The sequence below is a fragment of the Triticum dicoccoides genome, chromosome 6A (genome assembly GCF_002162155.2).
Source record: "Triticum dicoccoides isolate Atlit2015 ecotype Zavitan chromosome 6A, WEW_v2.0, whole genome shotgun sequence".
Lineage (NCBI taxonomy): Eukaryota > Viridiplantae > Streptophyta > Magnoliopsida > Poales > Poaceae > Triticum > Triticum dicoccoides.
The window spans coordinates 33,505,263-33,525,676 of NC_041390.1; the positions used below are offsets into that span (position 1 = coordinate 33,505,263).

Below are 20,414 nucleotides of genomic sequence, written 5' to 3' on the forward strand. Positions count from 1 at the left end.
ACGGATCCGGCTTGCATGCTCCCTTCCTGTGCACCCATCCGTGCTCCCACTTCATCCTACGGCTGTCTTTTTTCCTTTTTTCTTTCTAATCTAATCATCACCCCCTCCCTCTCTCTGATTTTAAGGGGGTGGGACCAGTCTTTATTTTGTTTCAATCAAATCAAGCCATGTAGACGGGAGTACGGATGGGCACACGGCGGGGGAGCAGGCAAGTCTCGTCTGTCCCTGACCCCCTATCCCTCTCCTGATCACAACACCCAAACAGTTCCACTTTCTTTTTCTTTTTTTTGGCCAGGAACAAGTGATTCTTCAGAAAACTCACAAGATCATTTTAAATGGTACCCAACTAATCAAATCCTTCACCGCATCTCGAACTAAAAATAAAAGTATCCCTGTAGCAAGCTAGCATTGCCCCAACCCTGCTTGGGTTCTGTGCAGTAACACATATCACCATCAGGGAGATACAATTCGAGATTCATGATTGATTAGCCAGAATCAGATCTAAGAAAATATCAACAACACATAACAGGACAGATAAAACTATCCCTATGGAACTCCGAATTTCCATGGCCCTGGAGGAGCCAAAATTTCAAATGCACGCATCACTTTTGCCTTACTAAATTATTACATCACACGGTACGTGGCTGAACGTATGTCAGCAAATGTAAACAGGGATAAACCAAGATGGGATAGCAGCATCAATGCCAGTCCCATGCATTATTGTACAAGCCACCGGTTGCTGAGATAACTGAACAAAGACATATTAATACATAAAGGGTAGATAGGACATTATCTGGTATGACGTCAATCTTTATCAATAGCTCCCTCAAGTCGAGTCTGCAGGGAGCTCGTCTCTCAGTTTAGATATTTCCGAAGCATTTGCAACCACGGGTCGTGCCTGTCCAATATACGCACTTCGGAGAACAATACGGCTCAATTTCGCCAACCTGTAGAGGCATGGCGTTGGATCAACCACGAGCTGGGAATAATACAGCTCTAGTCGAACAAGTTCATCTCCATGCTTCGAGAAAAATGGAGATTCCAGAAAGCCTTGGGACAATCCCCCTACCAAAGTGAGCTTGTCGAGACGCTTTGGCAGTGTCAAATTATCCAGCTGTAGCACTTCCTCACAGTAACTGGCTCTTAATTCTAATCTTGAAAGGTGGCGTAGCTTTGATATAGAGTCACACAATTGTGGACAGTAACTGCTCTTCACCTCAGTAATGAGAAGGAACCTCATCTGAGACAAATTCCCTAGTTTTGCAACAAAAACCTTATTGGCTCCAACTGTATGCAGAGATTGCAACTCCTGCAAATCCCACATGCCCTCAAATGGCACCATAGATTCATGACTTCTAAACCTACTCCATGTTTTATCCAGCATTTTGTAGATAAGTATGTGTCGCAGTCTCTTGAGTCTCTGGGACCCTCGAGGCAAACTCAGGCACTGTCCATCTCGAATACTCAATGTCTCTAAATTGTGAAGCTTGGTAACAGAACTTGGGAGTTTCTTCACATTGGTGCGATCAAGGCCCAAATACTTGATATTGAAAAGCTCCCCAACTGAATCTGGAATAGTGTCAATAGGCAAGCCTGATAATTCCAACACAGCAATGTACTTAGATTCCGAGGGAAACAATGGAGCTGATGATCTCACGGTGCTGTCAAATGCTATCAAGGAGCGAAGCCTGGCTGCTGGATGTATGCTTGATCCAAGGCCATTTTTGCATCGCAGCACCGACACACGACGAGAATCCAACCCCACATGTTGGTCTCTCACATGAGTGTCATCATAAGTTGTACTGAAACACTCCTTTTTAGACTGGGAAATGGCTAGTTCGCGCACAATATCATGCATCTGGACACGCCGAAGCCTACCAGATGAGTTCCTCTCTACAACATGAAGCATGCTTCGTTGGACGAGTTCTTCCAGATAACCTTCAGCAACTTCTTCCAAGAACAACGCTCCTGCTTGTGGAACAAACCCTTCTGAGATCCACAATCTAATCAATCTTTTTCTTTGGATCCAATAGTCTTCTGGGAACATTGCACAATACAAGAAACAACTCTTCAAATGGTTGGGCAAATACTTGTAGCTGAGGTTTAGTATTTTCTCCACATGGGACAGGTTCTCATTGTTGTGCAGCTCCCAATTAAGCTGCTCATAGAATAGCCTCCACACTCTAACATTGCGCACTTTAAGGGACAATATGCTCCCTATTGCCACTAGCGCTAGCGGCAAACCGCCACATTTATTCACAATGTCCTTACCACACTGGACTAGCTCTGTTGGGCAGATGTTGTTTTCAAACCTTGGGAAAGCTTTCCTGCAAAACAGACGCCATGCATCATCAGCATCTAGAGGCTCTACTTTGATTTTACAGCCAGCCTCAGCCACTTCAGCCACTTCAGCAACTTCCTCACTTCTTGTCGTGGTTATTGCTCTGCTTCCCAAGCCATTATCGATAAGAACCTGTTGAATTTCCTGAAGATGTTGAGGTCTCCAGACATCATCCAGTACGATCAAGTACCGCTTTCCCCCCAGGATTTGCTTCAATTCAGCCTGCAGTTCTTCACTGCTCATCTTTTCCACTTTCTCTACAGTACTGTTCATATTAGAAGCATCAGATTCTTCCTTGAAATTTTTACGGAGTCCTCTCAACATGTTTCTCCAAATATCCTCCAGTATATATGACTGGGACACAGAAACCCATGCATGGCAATCAAACTTGGATGCCTCACTTTTGTACAAATTGTTGACTAGAGTGCTTTTTCCAATTCCTCCCATACCCCACAGAGCAATGAGCCGCCGTCCAGGACCACCTTCAAGAAGCAATGACTTGATCCAGATTTTTCGATCTTTATCAATTCCTACAAGCTCATCATCAGCAATCGAGTAATCTTGTCCAGGAACATAATGACTGTCATATTCCGTTGCAAGAATATCATTACGCACACCACCTATTGGCTGAGTCCAGTCTTTATTTTCTTTGAGCTCTCTAAGCTGTTGCTTTATTCCACCAATTGCAGTAGCAATCTGATCTAATGTAAACAAAGATTGAGGTTTTTTGGCAATTTTCTTCATACAACACCACCATGATCCTTCCTGCACATTGTGTTTACCAACGACATAGATAAACTGATCCACAATGTCTTCCATATCATAGGCCAATTTTCGTGCTTGCCATGTCCATGCTTCTATGACTCGATCAGTGCAGCCTTTCCTGCCAGTATCCTCAAGAAACGCGCGTATAAGCTCAAGTTGATTCCTTATCATTTTCATGTCATTTGGCAGTGCTGCCACGGCAGCAGATTTCCTTGCAAGTAATGGTATAGTGAAGTTGAACGTTTCTGCTGCCAGGGCTGTGCCGATCTTTTGTATGACAAGAAGCAGAGCAGACTCCGCCATTTCTCACCATGCAGTGTATCTCTTCAATATTTCAGCAAAATAAAGCTGCAATTTTGAGTACCAGTTCCATACTTGCTCACTGAATCTGCTAAAGGAAATGGAAACAAATTAGATTGATTTCAGACTGGACTAGCGTGATGGTTGCCTGACAAAACAAAATATATAAGTTGCCTGATGGTCACCAAGACCGAATGAAACAAGGGGTCGAGTGTAACAGGATGCACACGATGCTACTAAAAGGAAACCGCTAGTCACTGTCTATTTGGTTGCAACATATTCAGGAGAGTGTCGATCTAATTAATCACATTGTATTGAAAGTGGAATGCTCAAGTTTAAATTAATAAGTTCCTCATTGGTACAAGGTCTTTTACCGTACACTGGAATGCCGATAGCATCACCATTTTTGTAAAATCTGATGTATGATATTAAACGGTACTCCAAGAGAGGCACCACATAAAAAATCCAAGGAGTACCCTGAGTTTAGGGGTAAAAGGGTAAGATTAAGATTAAGATTAAGACTAAGAAATCAAATCTGAACAACAGTTTCAAGGCTCTGTTCGGAACGTAGGACAGCAAAACAAAGGAATGCAAGAAGTCATAGGAATAGAGTGGAGTCGAAAGGGGAAACCTACGGGATGCCAAAACATAGAATTAGGCTTTCCCTCCGATCTTGGTGAATGTGTTGTTTCCTATAAAAAAACGTCGGAAAGCTTCCCTTTCCTGAAGAAAGGATACAGTTCATTCCTTTATCCCGAACGTGTTCGTAGGAAATCAAAACTGTACTATTCCTATAGGAAACCTGTGAACCGAACAGGGCCCAAAGGGTGATTTGGTACTTATTTTGTATCCACATCTTGTTGTGGTGATCCCAAAAAATAAATATTCCAAAACATTTGGATGGCTAACATGACAACAGGGTACCTACAGGTGCACCTAACCTACGTGCTGAATTCGCTGAATAACGAAACGGCACAGCAGGCATGAGGAACACAGCGTACTACAAGGAGCGCTCAACGTACCAGTGCAGGAGGCACAGAAAGCTGTGCAGTGGACAAGGCGCCACCGGCAATTCTTCTGGCGAGATGAGGAGGACGCACAGGGGCCTGTGCTCTAGACTGGGACAAGAGCGTGTTTGGCAGCAGCACGTGGAGGGTTTTGGGGATGGGATAGAACGAGCTGGGAGAAGCTCCGACTGACCCGAAGCTCATTTCATTGAAGAAGAGAACTGGACAAGATTCTTTGCTGCTATTCCAGTACCATCCTCACAAGAAAAGGTAATGAAGAGGAGCAAGGGCGAAGGCACCTTCTTTGCTTGTTGCTGCATCATATGAATGGGGTGCTGCTAGCTTTACACTTCAGCTTCCTTTCTTTTGGTAAAGAAGGATTTGATTCTTCCTGTCTGATTTCCTTTTTCATTTTTTCTCTGGCGCGTTGACAATCTACAATGTACTACCTACTTGACACTGTTCTTGGGGCACCAATTTTAAGCATTTTCTCTTACTCCTGAGATATGCAGATGACTAACCTCAAATAGCTCAGAAGTGATAGGTGCTCGGACTGTACTATGCAGAATCTAATACCGATCACAGCAGACATAGTAGGTTACTACAGCAAATTACCTCAAACATGTGAGAAATTAGCTTAGTAATTATGAACAGCAAAAAAAAAGGGTAAGATGCATGATTGCCTATAGGAGAATATTATTTAATTAATTGCAAACTATAAACAGCATATCAGAGATTACATTACCATTCATCACTGTTTACTACATATAAGAGAAAGACAAAAGGTGACTTTAAACAATTTAACGGACTAAGGTGAGACTTTCTTGAAATTAACCGTAGATGATAGAGTTTCAAATGTATTGCAGACAAATTTTAATCAATTCAGCCAAAGTAGCAATACCCCCACTAAACTGGGAAGAACAAAGTGCTTTACTGAACTCACTTCACAATATCACATGACTGTACCGATCTGAAATCTTCTAATGCAATAGTTTATGATGCTGATGATGACAGAGCGGTCAGTAACTAATGCTGGATTGACCTGAGTCAAACAAGCAACTTCAATATTTACTATTAACTCTTTTGGCTGAAGCGTGGTCCAAACAAGTTGACACCAGGGCAAGCGTGAAAGAATAACCTGAAGCGCTGCCAAACAAGATGCCTTGCTCGTGGCTTGAGTCAGCAACATCTCCCCAGCGTGGCCAATGGAAATCGGGTAAGAATGAGAAGCTGAGATGCTGCCAGCTTGAGTTGGACGAACAAAGCAATCTCCTGATCGTGTCAGAATGCCGCCAGGGAGGAAGCTGATTATGTTGGTGACTCACATCTTTTTTATACTTAACAATTGATCAACCGATACAGAAATTGATCAGCATGAATAATGTCAGCAACTGTATAACCAGAAATAATTTGAAGAGGAAATTGAAGGACATAAACTACTGAGGAAGGAAGAGGAGGACCTAGCCGGTGGTCTCCATGGAGTAAACTCGCAATACTTGTGTCGACATACCCTATCTTTCCTCTCTGGTGTTCGGTCAATATATCAGTACAGAACATTTGAAACATGCATGCATGATAAAGCACTGCTGCCATTGCTGGTCGAAACGCTTGCTATGCAGTAACAAATAGCTCCAGGAAGGCAAGTGTGTTCCAAATACAACACGGAACATAATCAAATGGAAACAGAGAGAAGAGGCAGGCACGCGCACACACACACACACGCGCGCGCGTACACACACGCGCGCGCACATGCAGACTCACACGCACGCACGCAATATAGAGGGTTGATCTTCGGGTGAAGCATACAAAAGGGAAGAACCTACATGGAAGAAGCCATTTCCTGCATCTCGGCAACCAGAGTACAAATCTAGGTACCTGTGGAACAATCAGTGTCATCAGTCAAACCATTTGTACTATTCATCCATGGAAAGACGTTGAAGTTATGCAACCTCACAACTTATAATGATTCAAACAGTAAATATTAACTCCGCCATAAGGAGATTGTACTAAAAAAACAAAGTTGAATCATCTCGATATTGTTGGAAAAAACAGCAATGGAAACAGAGATTATCAATAGGTAATTTGTGATATAGTGGCACACTTTCAACTTCTACCGTTAGCACATTCTCGAGTATCTTCGCCATCTTCTCTCACTAGAAGCTAAAAGACCAATTGTTCAAACCCCTACTTCAGAGGCAAATGCTAAACCATTTAGCTTATGAATTTAATTGAAATTTTGAAATATTCTTCATTATCATGGACATATGATGGGCTCATGTGGAGTAGAAAAGCAGAAGCATCAGGTTAGCTCATAGGCATATCTTTCAGAAATGTATGAGCTCGCTAGTCACCAACTAATTGAATTTAATCAAACTATCATGTAGAATCCTCAAGCAAGGGGTCTTACTAATTAAAACTCCCCTTCAGTACAAAATAGATGTCATCTTTTTTACACTGCATGGCATAAAAAACAAAGCTCTGAGCACTCCTTCAATCATCATGTTACTAAAAATAAAGGGTTAATTATCCTTTTGCCCTCAGTGGTGTCCATGTGCTCAGTTTTGCCCTCAGATGCGAATTGTGCTTAGTTTTGCTCCTAGTCCGTGCGCACCGACTCGTTCCGTGAACTCCGCCGTCTCCGTCAGGTCAACCTTTTGACTCGGCCCTTACAGGTGGGACCAGGCGACAGAAACGGCCAATTTTATTCAGACCGTTGCACGCGTGGCTTGTGGGACCCAGCAGAGAGCCGTTGAGCAGAGAGCCGTTGGCGGGTGTGCTATATAAGCGGGCGACAGCGGCGGTGACCACGGCGACAGAGAGCACGGCAGTGACCACGGCAAGAGAGAGAGAGAGCACGGCGGCGGGAAGCTAGCTGTGGAGGGCGCGGCGGTGGGAAGCTAGCAGTGGAGGGCGCGGCGGCGTTGAGATCCCTTCGGCTCCGAGCTCCATGTCTTCCTCAAGCTCCCGCGCCACCTCGCGGATGCAGAGCCGGGCGCGTGTGGACATGCCTGTCTTCGTCTGTCCGCGGTGCCGGGCGGGCGTTGATCGGAGGGTTTCTCAGACACCGAGGAACCAGAATCGTCCGTTCTACGTGTGCAGCGAGAATGGGGTAAGAATCGGGGCAATTGCACCATTTTCGTGGTCGGGATCTTTGAGCAATGGGTTGATCTGTTTGGTGTTCATGCAGGTGACATGCTTCTTTCTTTGGGTCGATGCTCTGGCCAAGACTCTGATGAATGAACTGCAAGAAGAGCATGAAGAATGGTTGCGCATGCTGCCACGAACGGCAGTGGCCGCACCAGGAGCTCCGGAAGAAGGGATGGAGGGCGAAGCACGTACTGACAGAGAGCTAATTGTTGAGCTTAGGATGTTGAAGAAGAAGGTTAGGAAGCTTGAAGATCAAGCACTACCAATACCCATTTGCAAATACTTTTGGGCATTTGTAGGTATGGTAATCGCACTGGTTGTAATGTTGAAAATGTATGGAAAGGCATGAATTATGGAGGAATTTGTAATCTTGAAAATGTTTGAGAAATTCACCTAGTTTAAATGTTGGTTAAAGTAGTTGTTTAAAGGTTGTTTAAATGTTGAAACAAAAAGAGAAGAAGTGACCAACATTTAAATATGTTGGAAAAAAGAGAAGAAATTAGGAATTCAGAAACCCTTTCTGTCCAAAAAAAGGTTGCTATTGGGCCAAATTCAGAGCGTAGACCGAAGTGCAGGCTAGACTAATGGGCCAACTGCATCCAATTAGGCCCATTCGGGGGTTCTCTTGCGTATTTTTCTGTTTTCTATTCTGATTTAATTTAGGCAGTAAATCATAATGCTGGAACTTTTTGTGGAAGCTAATTGAATTATTCCGGAGCCAAACAATTAAGGTTAGAAATTTTTTGCAACTGTTAATTAATCCAATTCAAATACACCGTGATTTAAATCAAAGACCAAAATGTCATGGAAAATGTGCCTCAGCTCTGGTAGAGGTTTACGCCAGGTGCCAAAATAAATGAACAATTTTTAAGGGCATTACATTGAGAAAAACATAATTTGTCTAAAAAATGAAGGGTGGAAAATGCACAAAAAATTGGTGTGGCTAGGGACTCGAACCCAGGACCGCGTGGGTTTGTGGTGTTTAGGGCTGCGCTGGTAACTGCTAGGACAGATGGCAAGACTTTGACATGGTTAGGGAAGGAAGGTATACATAGTGAGATTTTGAAAAAAAATAAAAAATAGTGAGACCGTGAATGTTTGGACACGCGTGAGAGTGTTTTTCCATTGTTTTGCACTTAAATTTTGGAGGGTTGGAAGGTTGAAAATGTATGTTGCACTACCACATGATTTTGGTCAGAGTGGCACTTGGTCTAGGGATAGAGTGGCACTTGGTTTAGGATTTAAAGGGAATAAATTTGCATGTTAGTTCATGACTTTTTGTTTGAATGAAACAGAGGGCTTCTCACCCCCTCCGATTTTCATTAATGAAAACCACAAGTTCTCGAACTTCATGACTTGTTTAGGGAAGAAATGATATGTTTGGGCACGGACATTTTTTAACACACATAAGATAAGATGGAACACACCGTACCATTGCAATAACTTAAATAAGTTCACAGTTCACAGACACATGATGAAACATGACACGACACGACACGACATAGAAAAGCAACAAAATAAAAAACGAAACATGACGAGCTTGACTCCGGGCTTGACCTTCTTCTTCCACCTTGGCCGTGCGTGCCCCTTGAACACCGTCTTCATCTTCACACCTCCTCCTCCTCGTTGTAGGGAAGGGAGTGCATCTGGCCTGGAGCGGGGAAGATGCGTTCGTAGTTGGTGTAGATGTTGTAGACGGTGAAGAAGATGGCCTCGCAGCCGCACCAAAAGACTTGGCCGAGGAGCTCGCGCGCGTCAAACGGGTTGGTGAAGGTGACCGTGAGCAGTAGGAGGATGCCGCCGCGGTCACGAACCTCGTTGAGGGTGAACATCCTCGGAGAGCCCCGTGGGAGGTGGGCATAGCCGGCTCTGAGGAAGGCGCGGGTGAGTTCGACGGAACCCCTCCACCTTGAAATAGCCCACACACGGAGCTCCCTCTCCACGAGCACGCCCGGTGGGTAGCGCAGCTCCGGCACGACAGGCGGACGGTTGAAGGTCGGCCCGTTGAACTGCATCTTCACTTGGTCTCGCTTGGGGAGGGCTCGGTCGCTTGGGTGTTTGAAGTTGGAGAGGATTGGATCTGGCTTGTGGGTGGGAGAGGAAGAGAGGCACCCCATTTATAGGCCTGTGCGTGGGAGAGGAAGAGAGAAAGGATGAGAACGGTGCGTGTGTGAATCCGGACGCGTGTGTGTATCCGTTACGTTTTGCACACTTAAATTTTTGCACAAAACGATGCATGGGACGCGTGCGTGCATCTGAATCACTGCATAGCTCTTTGACCGGGCGGTGCATGTGAATCGCTGCCCTGAACCACTGCACTGAACCACCTAGCTCGCCTCGCTAGCCTAGCTCACCTAGCGCGCCTCGCTCGCCTCGCTCGCATGCATGCACGTCGTCGCCTCCCGTGCATGCAAACCCACGTCGTCGCCTCCATGCATGCAAGGCCTGAAAAGGCTGAGACGGGCTATTTACTGCGGTCTCAGGCCCAGAGCACGAGACGGCCCAACAGTCCATCCAACGCGCCCGGTATTTGTTAAAAAAACAATGGGTCTCCCAGCCAATCAGGTTGTATCTCGCGGATCGCCCCCCTCCTCCCCGCAGATTCCTTCTAGAAGGGTTAGATCGACGACCCTTGATCGCCGCTAGGGTTAGATGAACGGTCCTTATTCAGCGCTAGGGTTAGCGGGGTTTGGGAGGGGTTTGGAGCAGTCAAAGCTATGTTTGACCAGATTTCAAATGAGCATAATAAATTAAATAAAAATCAAAAAAATAAAAAACCTGCGCACATAGTCTTCTTATGTCATATACTAACGATTTAAGTTGATAAACAAGCTTTACATACATTTAAATGATAAGTTCATGTGTATTATATGATATCTCGAGTATCTCAAACTCTCTTGTTTGAAGTGAAGAGAAGTGTTTTAGGAAAATGAACATGAAAATTTCAAAAAACTAACCACAACTTCATTTTGGAGTGACTAAGAAAGATCCAGGCTTAGTTTTTCATTTTGATGTTTTACACTTGTTTAAATCTTGGTCAAAGTTAAGTTTGACCAGAATTCAAATGAGCAAAACAAATTTAAAAAAATCAAAAAAAATGGAAAAACCAGCGCACATAGTCTGTACATATAGAATATATGTGTAGGAAAGTTATTTGGCTGATTTAAACAAGGTCGAAATTTTTTTTGCTTCGAAATGAGGTCGTTTACCCTACCTTTGGACCCCTCTTTTTAGCACATTTTTCATGAAAATTTCAAAAAGCTCACCACAACTTCATTTTGGATTGACTAAGAAGTATCCAGGCTTAGTTTTTCATTTTGATGTTTTACACTTGTTTAAATCTTGGTCAAAGTTAAGTTTGGCCAGAATTCAAATGAGCAAAACAAATTTTAAAAAAATCAAAAAAGGAAAAAACCATGTGCTCATTCAAACATCATGTCTAACATACTTCTAACATACTTCTATCATGTCAAACCATGTGCTCACCACAACATCATCCAACAGAAATACAACATGTCAAGTGATAAATGTTTCATAATACAACATCATCCTTTATTCATAATGTTTCATAATTATTCATAGATAGCGTTGGGGCTTCTGTCTGTTCCTTGAGCTTCTTGCCATCACTTTGCTCCTCGTGCACCTTGTGCTCATTGTTTCTTCTCTTCTTCTCTTGGTTGTCGATACGTTGCGCGTCTTCTTCAAACCTACCATAGAGCTGTGCAAAACATAAACGGTAATGAGATCATGTCAAGTGATAGATGTACAGTAGTATTTGACCATTGCAAGATTTACATACCTAGCAGAACTCACAACAACAGAAGGTTGGTCATCATTTGGAGCCTCACTTGGATCATCATTTGGAGCCTCACTTGGATCACCATGATCACCATTTAGAGCCTCACTTGGATCATCATTTGGAGCCTCACTTGAATCACCATGATCACCATTTAGAGCCTCACTTGGATCACCATTTGGAGCCTCACTTGAATCATTATTTGGAGGATATTTTGGATCATCGTCAAAATCATGCGGTTGTTGACCATCATCATTTGTAACCTTCTCAAAATCCTCATCTGATGCAACCGGCTATTGACCATCATTTTCATCATTTGTTGAGGCAACCAGCTGCTGACCAACATTTTCATCGAAGCCTTCATCGAAACTCTCTCTGAACGCTGGATCTACTGTGTTATCACAATACTTAGCAAAATGACCAGACCCACCACACCTTGTGCACTTACGCTTCCTCGCTCCAAGTCCAGCTCCTTCGCTGCGAGGTCTGATTTGACTCTTCCTTGGTCTACCTGCTGCTCTCTTCAGAATTGGAGCGCAAAGCTTGAATCCAGGGTCCATCATGTCCCATTGTTGTTTTCCCTCCATAGCAGGCAAGGCATAAGCATATGTGGCTTTGAACCTTGCAACAGAGTAGTAATCATGCACATACTGATGTATGTTCCCTGCTGGACCTGGGAGAAAAGTGATGAAAAACAAGGCATGAATGCATGGCAACCCAGTTATCTGCCATTGCCTACAACTTTAAGTTCTAGCTTCTAAATCCACTGGATATCTCCATTCCCTCTTCTCTTTATCCAAATATGATATCTCTGCTGTGGTACCCGAGCAAAGAGTCATGTTCATTTCCAAGCCTGTTGTCTTCTGCTTCAGTTCATTCATCACGGCAGGGATGATAATATGGCCCATGAATTTTGCCTCGGCTATTCCTGCACGATAATGAAATTTCTGCATGTATTCTATCCTTATCCTATCAAGCAAATCCACCACATAATGACCCTTTAGTTTCCGGATCATTGAGTTGAAAGACTCTGCTAGATTATTGTGCACATAGTCAACTTTGCTCACTTCACTGAATTGGCTTCTGGTCCATAACTTGGAGTGGTGTGTTTCCAAGTATTCTTTCACTTTGGGATTCATGTATAACTGCCTCAAGTGGTAGTTGTGCTTCTTCACACTGCATGTCAAAGATGTTGGCCATAAATTGTCGGTATACACCTTTCCTTTGAATTTCTTCATGAAATTTACAGCAAGGTGACGCATGCATTCCCTATGCTCTACTCCAGGGAACACATTATCCACGGCCACTTCTAAACCTTTGCAGGCATCTGTATGAATGACCAACCCATTGGGATGTGCAATAGCCCGGCGGAGATTATGCAAAAACCAAGTCCAGCTCTCGTCAGACTCTGTCTCCAGCACACCATAGGCAACTGGAAATACAAAACTATGTGCATCAACTGCACAAGCTGCTACTAACTGTCCTTTAAACCTCCCTGTGAGAAAAGTGGCATCAATAGCCAAATAAGGCCTGCAGCCTGCCAAAAAACCCCGGCGACAAGCCTCAAAGCAGACAAAAACCCTCCTAAAACATTCCTTGGTCTTTGTCACTCCCCTGAATGTGTACTCCACGGTGTGGTGATCAATATCTACAATACTACCTGAGCTTGTCCTCCCCACTTCACCTTTGAATGAATACAACAATTGAAAACTTTCCTGCCAGTTACCATAAATAGAATCCATAGCATGTTGTTTACCATTGAACAACCTCATGTATGGTAAATCTATCTTGAACTTATCTTTGATGTTCTTCTGCAATTCCTTTGGACCCACTTGCTGGTTTTCTTTCACCCACTTCTTGACTTCTTCTGCCACCCATCTTGACTTGGCTCTACTGATTGTATCCTTCCTAAGGGTTGATTCCTGGCATGTATGCTTAAAAGGGTTCACTTTGACCTGAACATTAGTGTTATTCCGCATTTTAGATGCAAGCAGACTCCATGGACAACCTTCAGTCGGACAGTGCACTCTGTAACGTACTTGATCACTCTTGTCAACTTTAAAAGTACGTTCTACCTTGATGCAGTATGTCACAAGTGCATTTCTACACTCATTCATGGATGCAAAAATTGTACCTTCTTCCATATGAGGGTTCAAAGGGTCCCATTCAACAGCTGCAAGGTCTTCGTCCTCATCCATCGCATCATCATCCACATGGACTGCATTGTGAGCCTCATCTTGATTTTCAGTTCGAGGTGCCCGTCGTAAATTCCGAATAACATCAGAATATAGCTTCTCTTCATCAACCCTAGAATTGTAGCCATTAGGCTCCGCTTCAAGGGGGACCCTACCGCTGTTGCCCACACTTGTCGAGCCACCACGTCGCCGTGCACCAACTGAACTATTCTGGCTAGAGATGCCATTACGACGACTTGGTTCTCCCTGAGATGTTGCACCCGCCATCCTAGGTCCAAATGCCTGCTCAAGCACATCAACTTGCAGCCTCACATGAAAATTATCTTTCTCTTTATTCCTAACAAACATGGTAGCTAGCTCTTCATCATTACTAACTGTCACCCAATTCTTTTCCCCATCATAGTATTTGTATACCACTTCATCAAGCAAACCCCAAGGATATTGGCTACAAATTACCTCCCCAAATTGTCTGAAACTCCAATTACTAGCCATTGGCAACCGATAATCAAAACCTCCTTGGTATTTCTTCTTATCCTTTGCATCGAACATGTACCGGTCCCTTCTAATGTGCACCATGAAAGCAAACCGCAACTCCATCCTAACCGGCGAAAAACAAAGACGCAATCAGCACACTAATTGGGCAAACCTACTCGAATCGAGTGTTCAAATGCACAACTAAGCTCAATCTAAATAAGAGGCGAGACTTACCCCTCGAGAACCCAGTCGTGGACGCGGCGGATCTCCGGCCCGATGCCTGCCTCGCCAAATACTCCGGGGTCGCCGCTGCTCACCATTTCGCCCTAAGGTTCTTCCTCCTAGTTTAAATAGCTCCAGCAGCCCCTCACCTTTGAGCGCTCCGGCCGGGCGCACGGAAGGAGGCCGCGCCGCGGATCGAGCAGGTGGCGGGCGCCCCACCCGTGGCGTCGCAGGAAGGTGGTGGGCGTCACAGGTAGCCGTGGAGCATAGGCGCAGGGAGGTAGCGGCAGAGCAGGCCGTGCAGCTGGTGGCGGGGCAGGTGCTGGCCGCAGCGCAGGTGGCGGCGGCGGCGGCGCAGGACAGCCGACCGGGCGGATGGGTTGCCAATGATTTGGGGATTTAGTTGCACGGGCCTACATGTCAGCTCCGGACCCACGTCCACGCGGTCCCACGTGTAAGCTCCGGACCCACAACCACTAACGCTGGCGGACGGAATGGACTCAAATATGGTCATTTGGCCTCGTCATAGTTGTTGTGCTCGGACTAGGGGCAATACTGAGGACAAATCGCATCTGAGGGCAAAACTGAGCACATGGACACCACTGAGGGCAAAAGGATAATTAACCCAAAAATAAAAGTAGTAATTCATAATGAATGCACTTTTAATGATAAATCTAGCCTTATAACTTTGCTTATGTGTTCGGTACAAAGTCTCATATCATGACCCAATTGAAGAAATTAGACTGTACACAACCCATGGCTACAGCCTACAGTTGTTCAACTTTTAGGTTTCAGCTGTTATATTTCTATATCTTGAGAAAGAACTGCACTACAGCTATGCACTAGCACTATAGTTTTACCATTCTTGCATATGTCAATAGACAGGCAATAATCAAATTTAGTCCAATTATTATACAAAGAATTTGCCAACCTTGGATACAGAAGCAGAGCTTGTGACATAAACTAAACTAAACCAGACACCGCGAGAAATTTATTTCCAGATCATAACAATTACATAAACACCAAACAAGCATGGGAAGAAAACACCACAGAGCGCCATTGCTCTATGTTCAAGTGAACAAGCAGCAAAAGAATAATTGATACAACACTACTTACAGTTATTGGCTTAACATGAAAGGATGTGTGAAAGGCATTCCATCAACCAATTACAGACAAATAACTTGGTTTTGTTATACCGGCAGTGCAAAGGCACACCATTACCTGCGTCTTTTTACAGTTCATAACCATTACATAAAGCACCACCACGCGACTGTCCTAAAAATTTGTGAAGTTCTTTCTAGATGAGATTCAAACTAGTTTTATATGTAGTTGTCTCCAACAGTTATACATCTCATCTTCTAGAAATAACTTCACAAGAATGTTGACTATATTGATGGGGAACGTAGTAATTTCAAAAAATTTCCTATGCACACTCAAAATCATGGTGATGCATAGCAACGAGAGGGGAGAGTGTTGTCTACGTATCCTCGTAGACCGAAAGCGGAAGCGTTAACACAACGGGTTGATGTAGTCGTACGTCTTCACGATCCGACCGATCCAAGTACCGAACGCACGGCACCTCCGAGTTCAGCACACGTTCAGCTCGATGACGTCTCGCGAACTCCGATCGAGCAGAGCTTCATGGGAGAGTTCCGTCAGCACGACGGCATGGTGATGGTGATGATGTTGCTACCGACGCTGGGCTTCGCCTAAGCACCGCTACGATATGACCGAGGTGGAATATGGTGGAGGGGGGCACCGCACACGGCTAAGGAACGATCACGAAGATCAACTTGTGTGTCTAGAGGTGCCCCCCTGCCCCTGTATATAAAGGAGCAAGGGGGGAGGCGGCCGGCCTAGGAGAAGGGCGCGCCAAGGTGGGAGTCCTACTCCTACCGGGAGTAGGACTCCTCCTTTCCTTGTTGGAGTAGGAGAGAAGGAAAGAGGAGAGGGAGAAGGAAAAGGTGGCTGCACCCCTAGTCCAATTCGGACCAGAGGGGGGCGCAGGCCTTCTTCCTTTTGGCCTCTCTCCTCTATTCCCGTATGGCCCAATAAGGCCCATATACTCCCCGGCGAATTCCCGTAACTCTCCGGTACTCCGAAAAATACCCGAATCACTCGGAACCTTTCCGAAGTCCGAATATAGTCGTCCAATATATCGATCTTTACGTCTCGACCATTTCGAGACTCCTCGTCATGTCCCCGATCTCATCCGGGACTCCGAACTCCTTCGGTACATCAAAACACATAAACTCATAATATAACCGTCATCGAACTTTAAGCGTGCGGACCCTATGGGTTCGAGAACTATGTAGACATGAGCGAGACACGTCTCCGATCAATAACCAATAGCGGAACCTGGATGCTCATATTGGCTCCTACATATTTTACGAAGATCTTTATCGGTCAAACCGCATAACAACATCCGTTGTTCCCTTTGTCATCGGTATGTTACTTGCCCGAGATTCGATCGTCGGTATTCCAATACCTAGTTCAATCTCGTTACCGGCAAGTCTCTTTACTCGTTCTGTAATACATCATCCCGCAACTAACTCATTGGTTGTAATGCTTGCAAGGCTTAAGTGATGTGCATTACCGAAAGGGTCCAGAGATACCTCTCCGATAATCGAAGTGACAAATCCTAATCTCGAAATATGTCAATCCAACAAGTACCTTCAGAGACACCTGTAGAGCACCTTTATAATCACCCAGTTACGTTGTGACGTTTGGTAGCACACAAAGTGTTCCTCTGGTAAACGGGAGTTGCATAATCTCATAGCCATAGGAACATGTATAAGTCATGAAGAAAGCAATAGCAACAAACTAAACGATCAAGTGCTATGCTAACGGAATGGGTCAAGTCAATCACATCATTCTCCTAATGATGTGATCCCGTTAATCAAATGACAACTCATATCTATGGTTAGGAAACATAACCATCTTTGATCAACGAGCTAGTCAAGTAGAGGCATACTAGTGACACTCTGTTTGTCTATGTATTCACACATGTATTATGTTTCCGGTTAATACAATTCTAGCATGAATAATAAACATTTATCATGATATAAGAAAATAAATAATAACTTTATTATTGCCTCTAGGGCATATTTCCTTCATATACTTCACCCTTATACTCACTCCGTCCCAAAATTCGTGTCTTAGATTTGTCTAAATACGGATGAATCTAATACTAAAACGTGACTTGATACATCCGTAAAACGTGAGTTGATACATCCGTAAAACGTGAGTTGATACATCCGTAGTTAGACAAATCTAAGACAAGAATGTTGAGACGGAGGAAGTATTAAATTTCACAAGTTCCCCAAAGTGGTGCATATGAGTGTCGGTGAATCGTATAATTATGCCTAAAAAAAGGACGTGGCTAGCGGGTGCCCGAGCGCCCGCTGGTGGGAACGAGCGCTCTTCCAAATATGGAAGGAGCAGCCGACGCGCCTGATGTGATCCACCAAAAAAAGGAATCTTGTCCGCATGTTCATTTATTTGGGTGTTCAAAAAAATTAAAAAACTGTAACTTTTGATTGAAGCGTCCAAATTCAGTTTCGTTTTCACATCCGGGTTTCTCGTGACGAGTTCTTCAAAACTAGATCTCATATCGATAGGTTTCGTCGAACTTTTTTTCGAGACAACTTTGGGTCCGATGGAGGCAACTTTAGTGCTATAGGAAGGCAACTTCATTTTTTTCCTAGTATGACTACCTATTAGGTTGGTTAGTGTAAAAAATGAGAAAAATACACAAAATATGAGGCACCTTTAGTGCTACATATAAGCAACTTCATTGCACTACGTGTATCAATGAATTTTGCTAACATTATCACAACTTGGCTACCATAGCTGCTCAGTTGCCTACCCTGGATGTTTAGTTGGCTATCATTGATGTCCAGTTGCCTACAATACTATGAAACTGACCTACCATTGATGTCTAGTTACCTTCTATTGGTAATTAGTTACCTACCATTGCTTCTTTGTTGTCTAACTTTGTAATTAGTTCACTACAATATTATGACATTGCTTATCATTGCTTTTTTTCTAAGTTGCTTAGAAACACTATGAAGTTGCCTATCAGAGATGCTCAGTTGACTGCCATTATTATTTCAGTTGCCTGTCAATGTTGCTAAGTTGCCTATATATGAAACTAAGTTGTTTACCATATCGAACAAGTATTCTATACAACATAGGATAAGGTTAGACTACTCACTAATCATGATAGGCAACTTAGGACAGGCTACCTCAGAAAGTAAGTTTCCTATAGCACTATCAATATGGAGATGAAGCTAGTTATGATAGAATACTTGCTGGTTGTGGTAGAAAACTTTGAGATTGTTATGCGCTCGAGCGGTACACAAAAAAAGTTAGCAACTTTTGGGGTGTATTTATACAACTACAGTGCACTCACCAAACAACTCATGTGTACTCTGAGTTGGTATCTAGAAAAAAGCAACCACATGTGGAAAAGTCTAAGTTCACCATTGACGGGGCTATTGGAGGCAAACAAGAACAATAACTTTAAGATCGTTATGCACTCGAGTATCACACAAAAAAGTTAGCAACTTTTAGGGTGTTTTGTGCAACTCCAGTGTATTCAACAAGCAACTCATGTGTGTTTTCCATTATTATATCCAGAGATTCAAATTGTTTTTGCTGGCAACTAGTGCCAAAATTATGAACAACTTGTTTAATTTTGTGGGCAATTGTCTGATCCGTCCTCTATGAAATTCTCATCACCCCGTATGCAACTTCTCATCTATCCCCACTTTCTCAACTAGCCAACACTCGCGAACTGGCTAGCCAACACACACACGCTGAAGGTTGAATGCAAAATATGCATAATATATGTTAAACGCAAGTTGCTTCTTTAGTATTGAAGGTTGCCTCCATGTAATTTTAAAGTTGCCTACGAATGATGCTCAGTTGCCTACATGCGATGAAAATTTGCCCCACATGGTTTTTATGTAGTCTATGATATACTTAATAGGTAAATTCACTAGTACACATGATGCAAGGAAGTTGCTTCTGTTTAGTACTTAAATTGCCTTGATTAGACCAAAGTTGCTTTAAAAAAATTCATCGAAACATATACATATGGAATCTAGTTTTGAAAATCTCGTCGCAAGAAACCAAATGGTGAAAACGGATTTTCATTTTGACACTCGGTTCAAAGGTTATAGCTTTTAAAAAAATTGAGACGAAATAGACATCAGCACATGCATGCAGGTAATCTTTAGTGACCATCCACCACCTGACAACGCCAGGTACATAGCGAGGAGGAAGGAGGCCTTTTTCTTAGCAGTTTTGTCGTGTAGCAGGTGGGCATATATCGGACAGCTCGCGTATGCACTCGCAACGTCCATCCGGCACAGCTGCGCGATTAAGAATTCAGGCAAAAAAAATGTTGTACACTGTGAGTTGGCCCTCACTCGGGCCTTTGGTTCTTATACGTTATTAAGGTTTTTCATGGTGATGACCCGATGTGGTATATTTTTGCCAAAATGAATTTTTGATTGAACATGCTCCTTTTGTAATACCACTTTGGCCCGACTGTCTACATAATCTGAATGTGTACGTCCTCATGAGCGGAATTTCCTATTTGACGCATGATGCGTCAAGGTGTGGAGGCTTGGCGCAGAAGAGATCGAGCGATTTGTTCAACTGGGCCAGCCCGTTTAAGGGCTTCATCGTCCCCGGTTTTGGGAACCTTCTAAAGGTTCTCAGCTGGTTTTTTTTTCTGGTTTTGGGAAACTTCTAGAAGGTTCCTGAATCGTTTTTTTTTCTTGTTTTGTATTTTTTTCCTTTTTTTCCATTTTCCTGTTTTTTCTTCTTTTCTCTCCTTTTCCCTTTTCTTTCCTTTTGTTTTGTTTCTATTTCGTTTTTTGTTTTCTTTCCTTTCATTTTATTTTTATTTCTTCAATTTTATTTTTACTTATTTTTAAAATCGTTGTGTTTTTTGTTTTGTTCATAAATCTGAAAATTTTCCAAGATTTTCAAAAAATGATTGTACCTTTCATAAAAATGTTCATAATTTCAAAAAATATTCACATTATAAACAATTGTTCACAATTTTACAAAATGTTAATGTTACAAAACTTGTTCTCAATTTTCAAAAATTGTCCTTGTCTCAAAAATGTTCAAGAGTTCAAAAAATGTTCATG

The 20,414-nt window shown here is 43.3% G+C and overlaps 1 protein-coding gene across 2 annotated transcripts; it reads right to left on the minus strand.

Annotated features, from left to right (window-relative positions):
- Positions 1-551: 551 nt before the first annotated feature.
- Positions 552-4,691, minus strand: LOC119314409 (disease resistance protein RPM1-like). 2 transcript variants are annotated; one of them, XM_037589122.1, is made up of 2 exons: positions 4,429-4,691; positions 552-3,494 (listed from the first exon to the last, which is right to left on the minus strand). In XM_037589122.1, exon 2 carries the CDS (start codon positions 3,407-3,409, stop codon positions 827-829), a length of 2,583 nt encoding a protein of 860 aa, XP_037445019.1. In that variant the 5' UTR covers positions 3,410-3,494; positions 4,429-4,691; the 3' UTR covers positions 552-826. The 2 variants fall into 2 exon arrangements, with proteins under 2 accessions (XP_037445019.1, XP_037445020.1); XM_037589123.1 differs by having other exon boundaries at positions 552-3,497.
- Between the last annotated feature and the right edge of the window lie 15,723 nt (positions 4,692-20,414).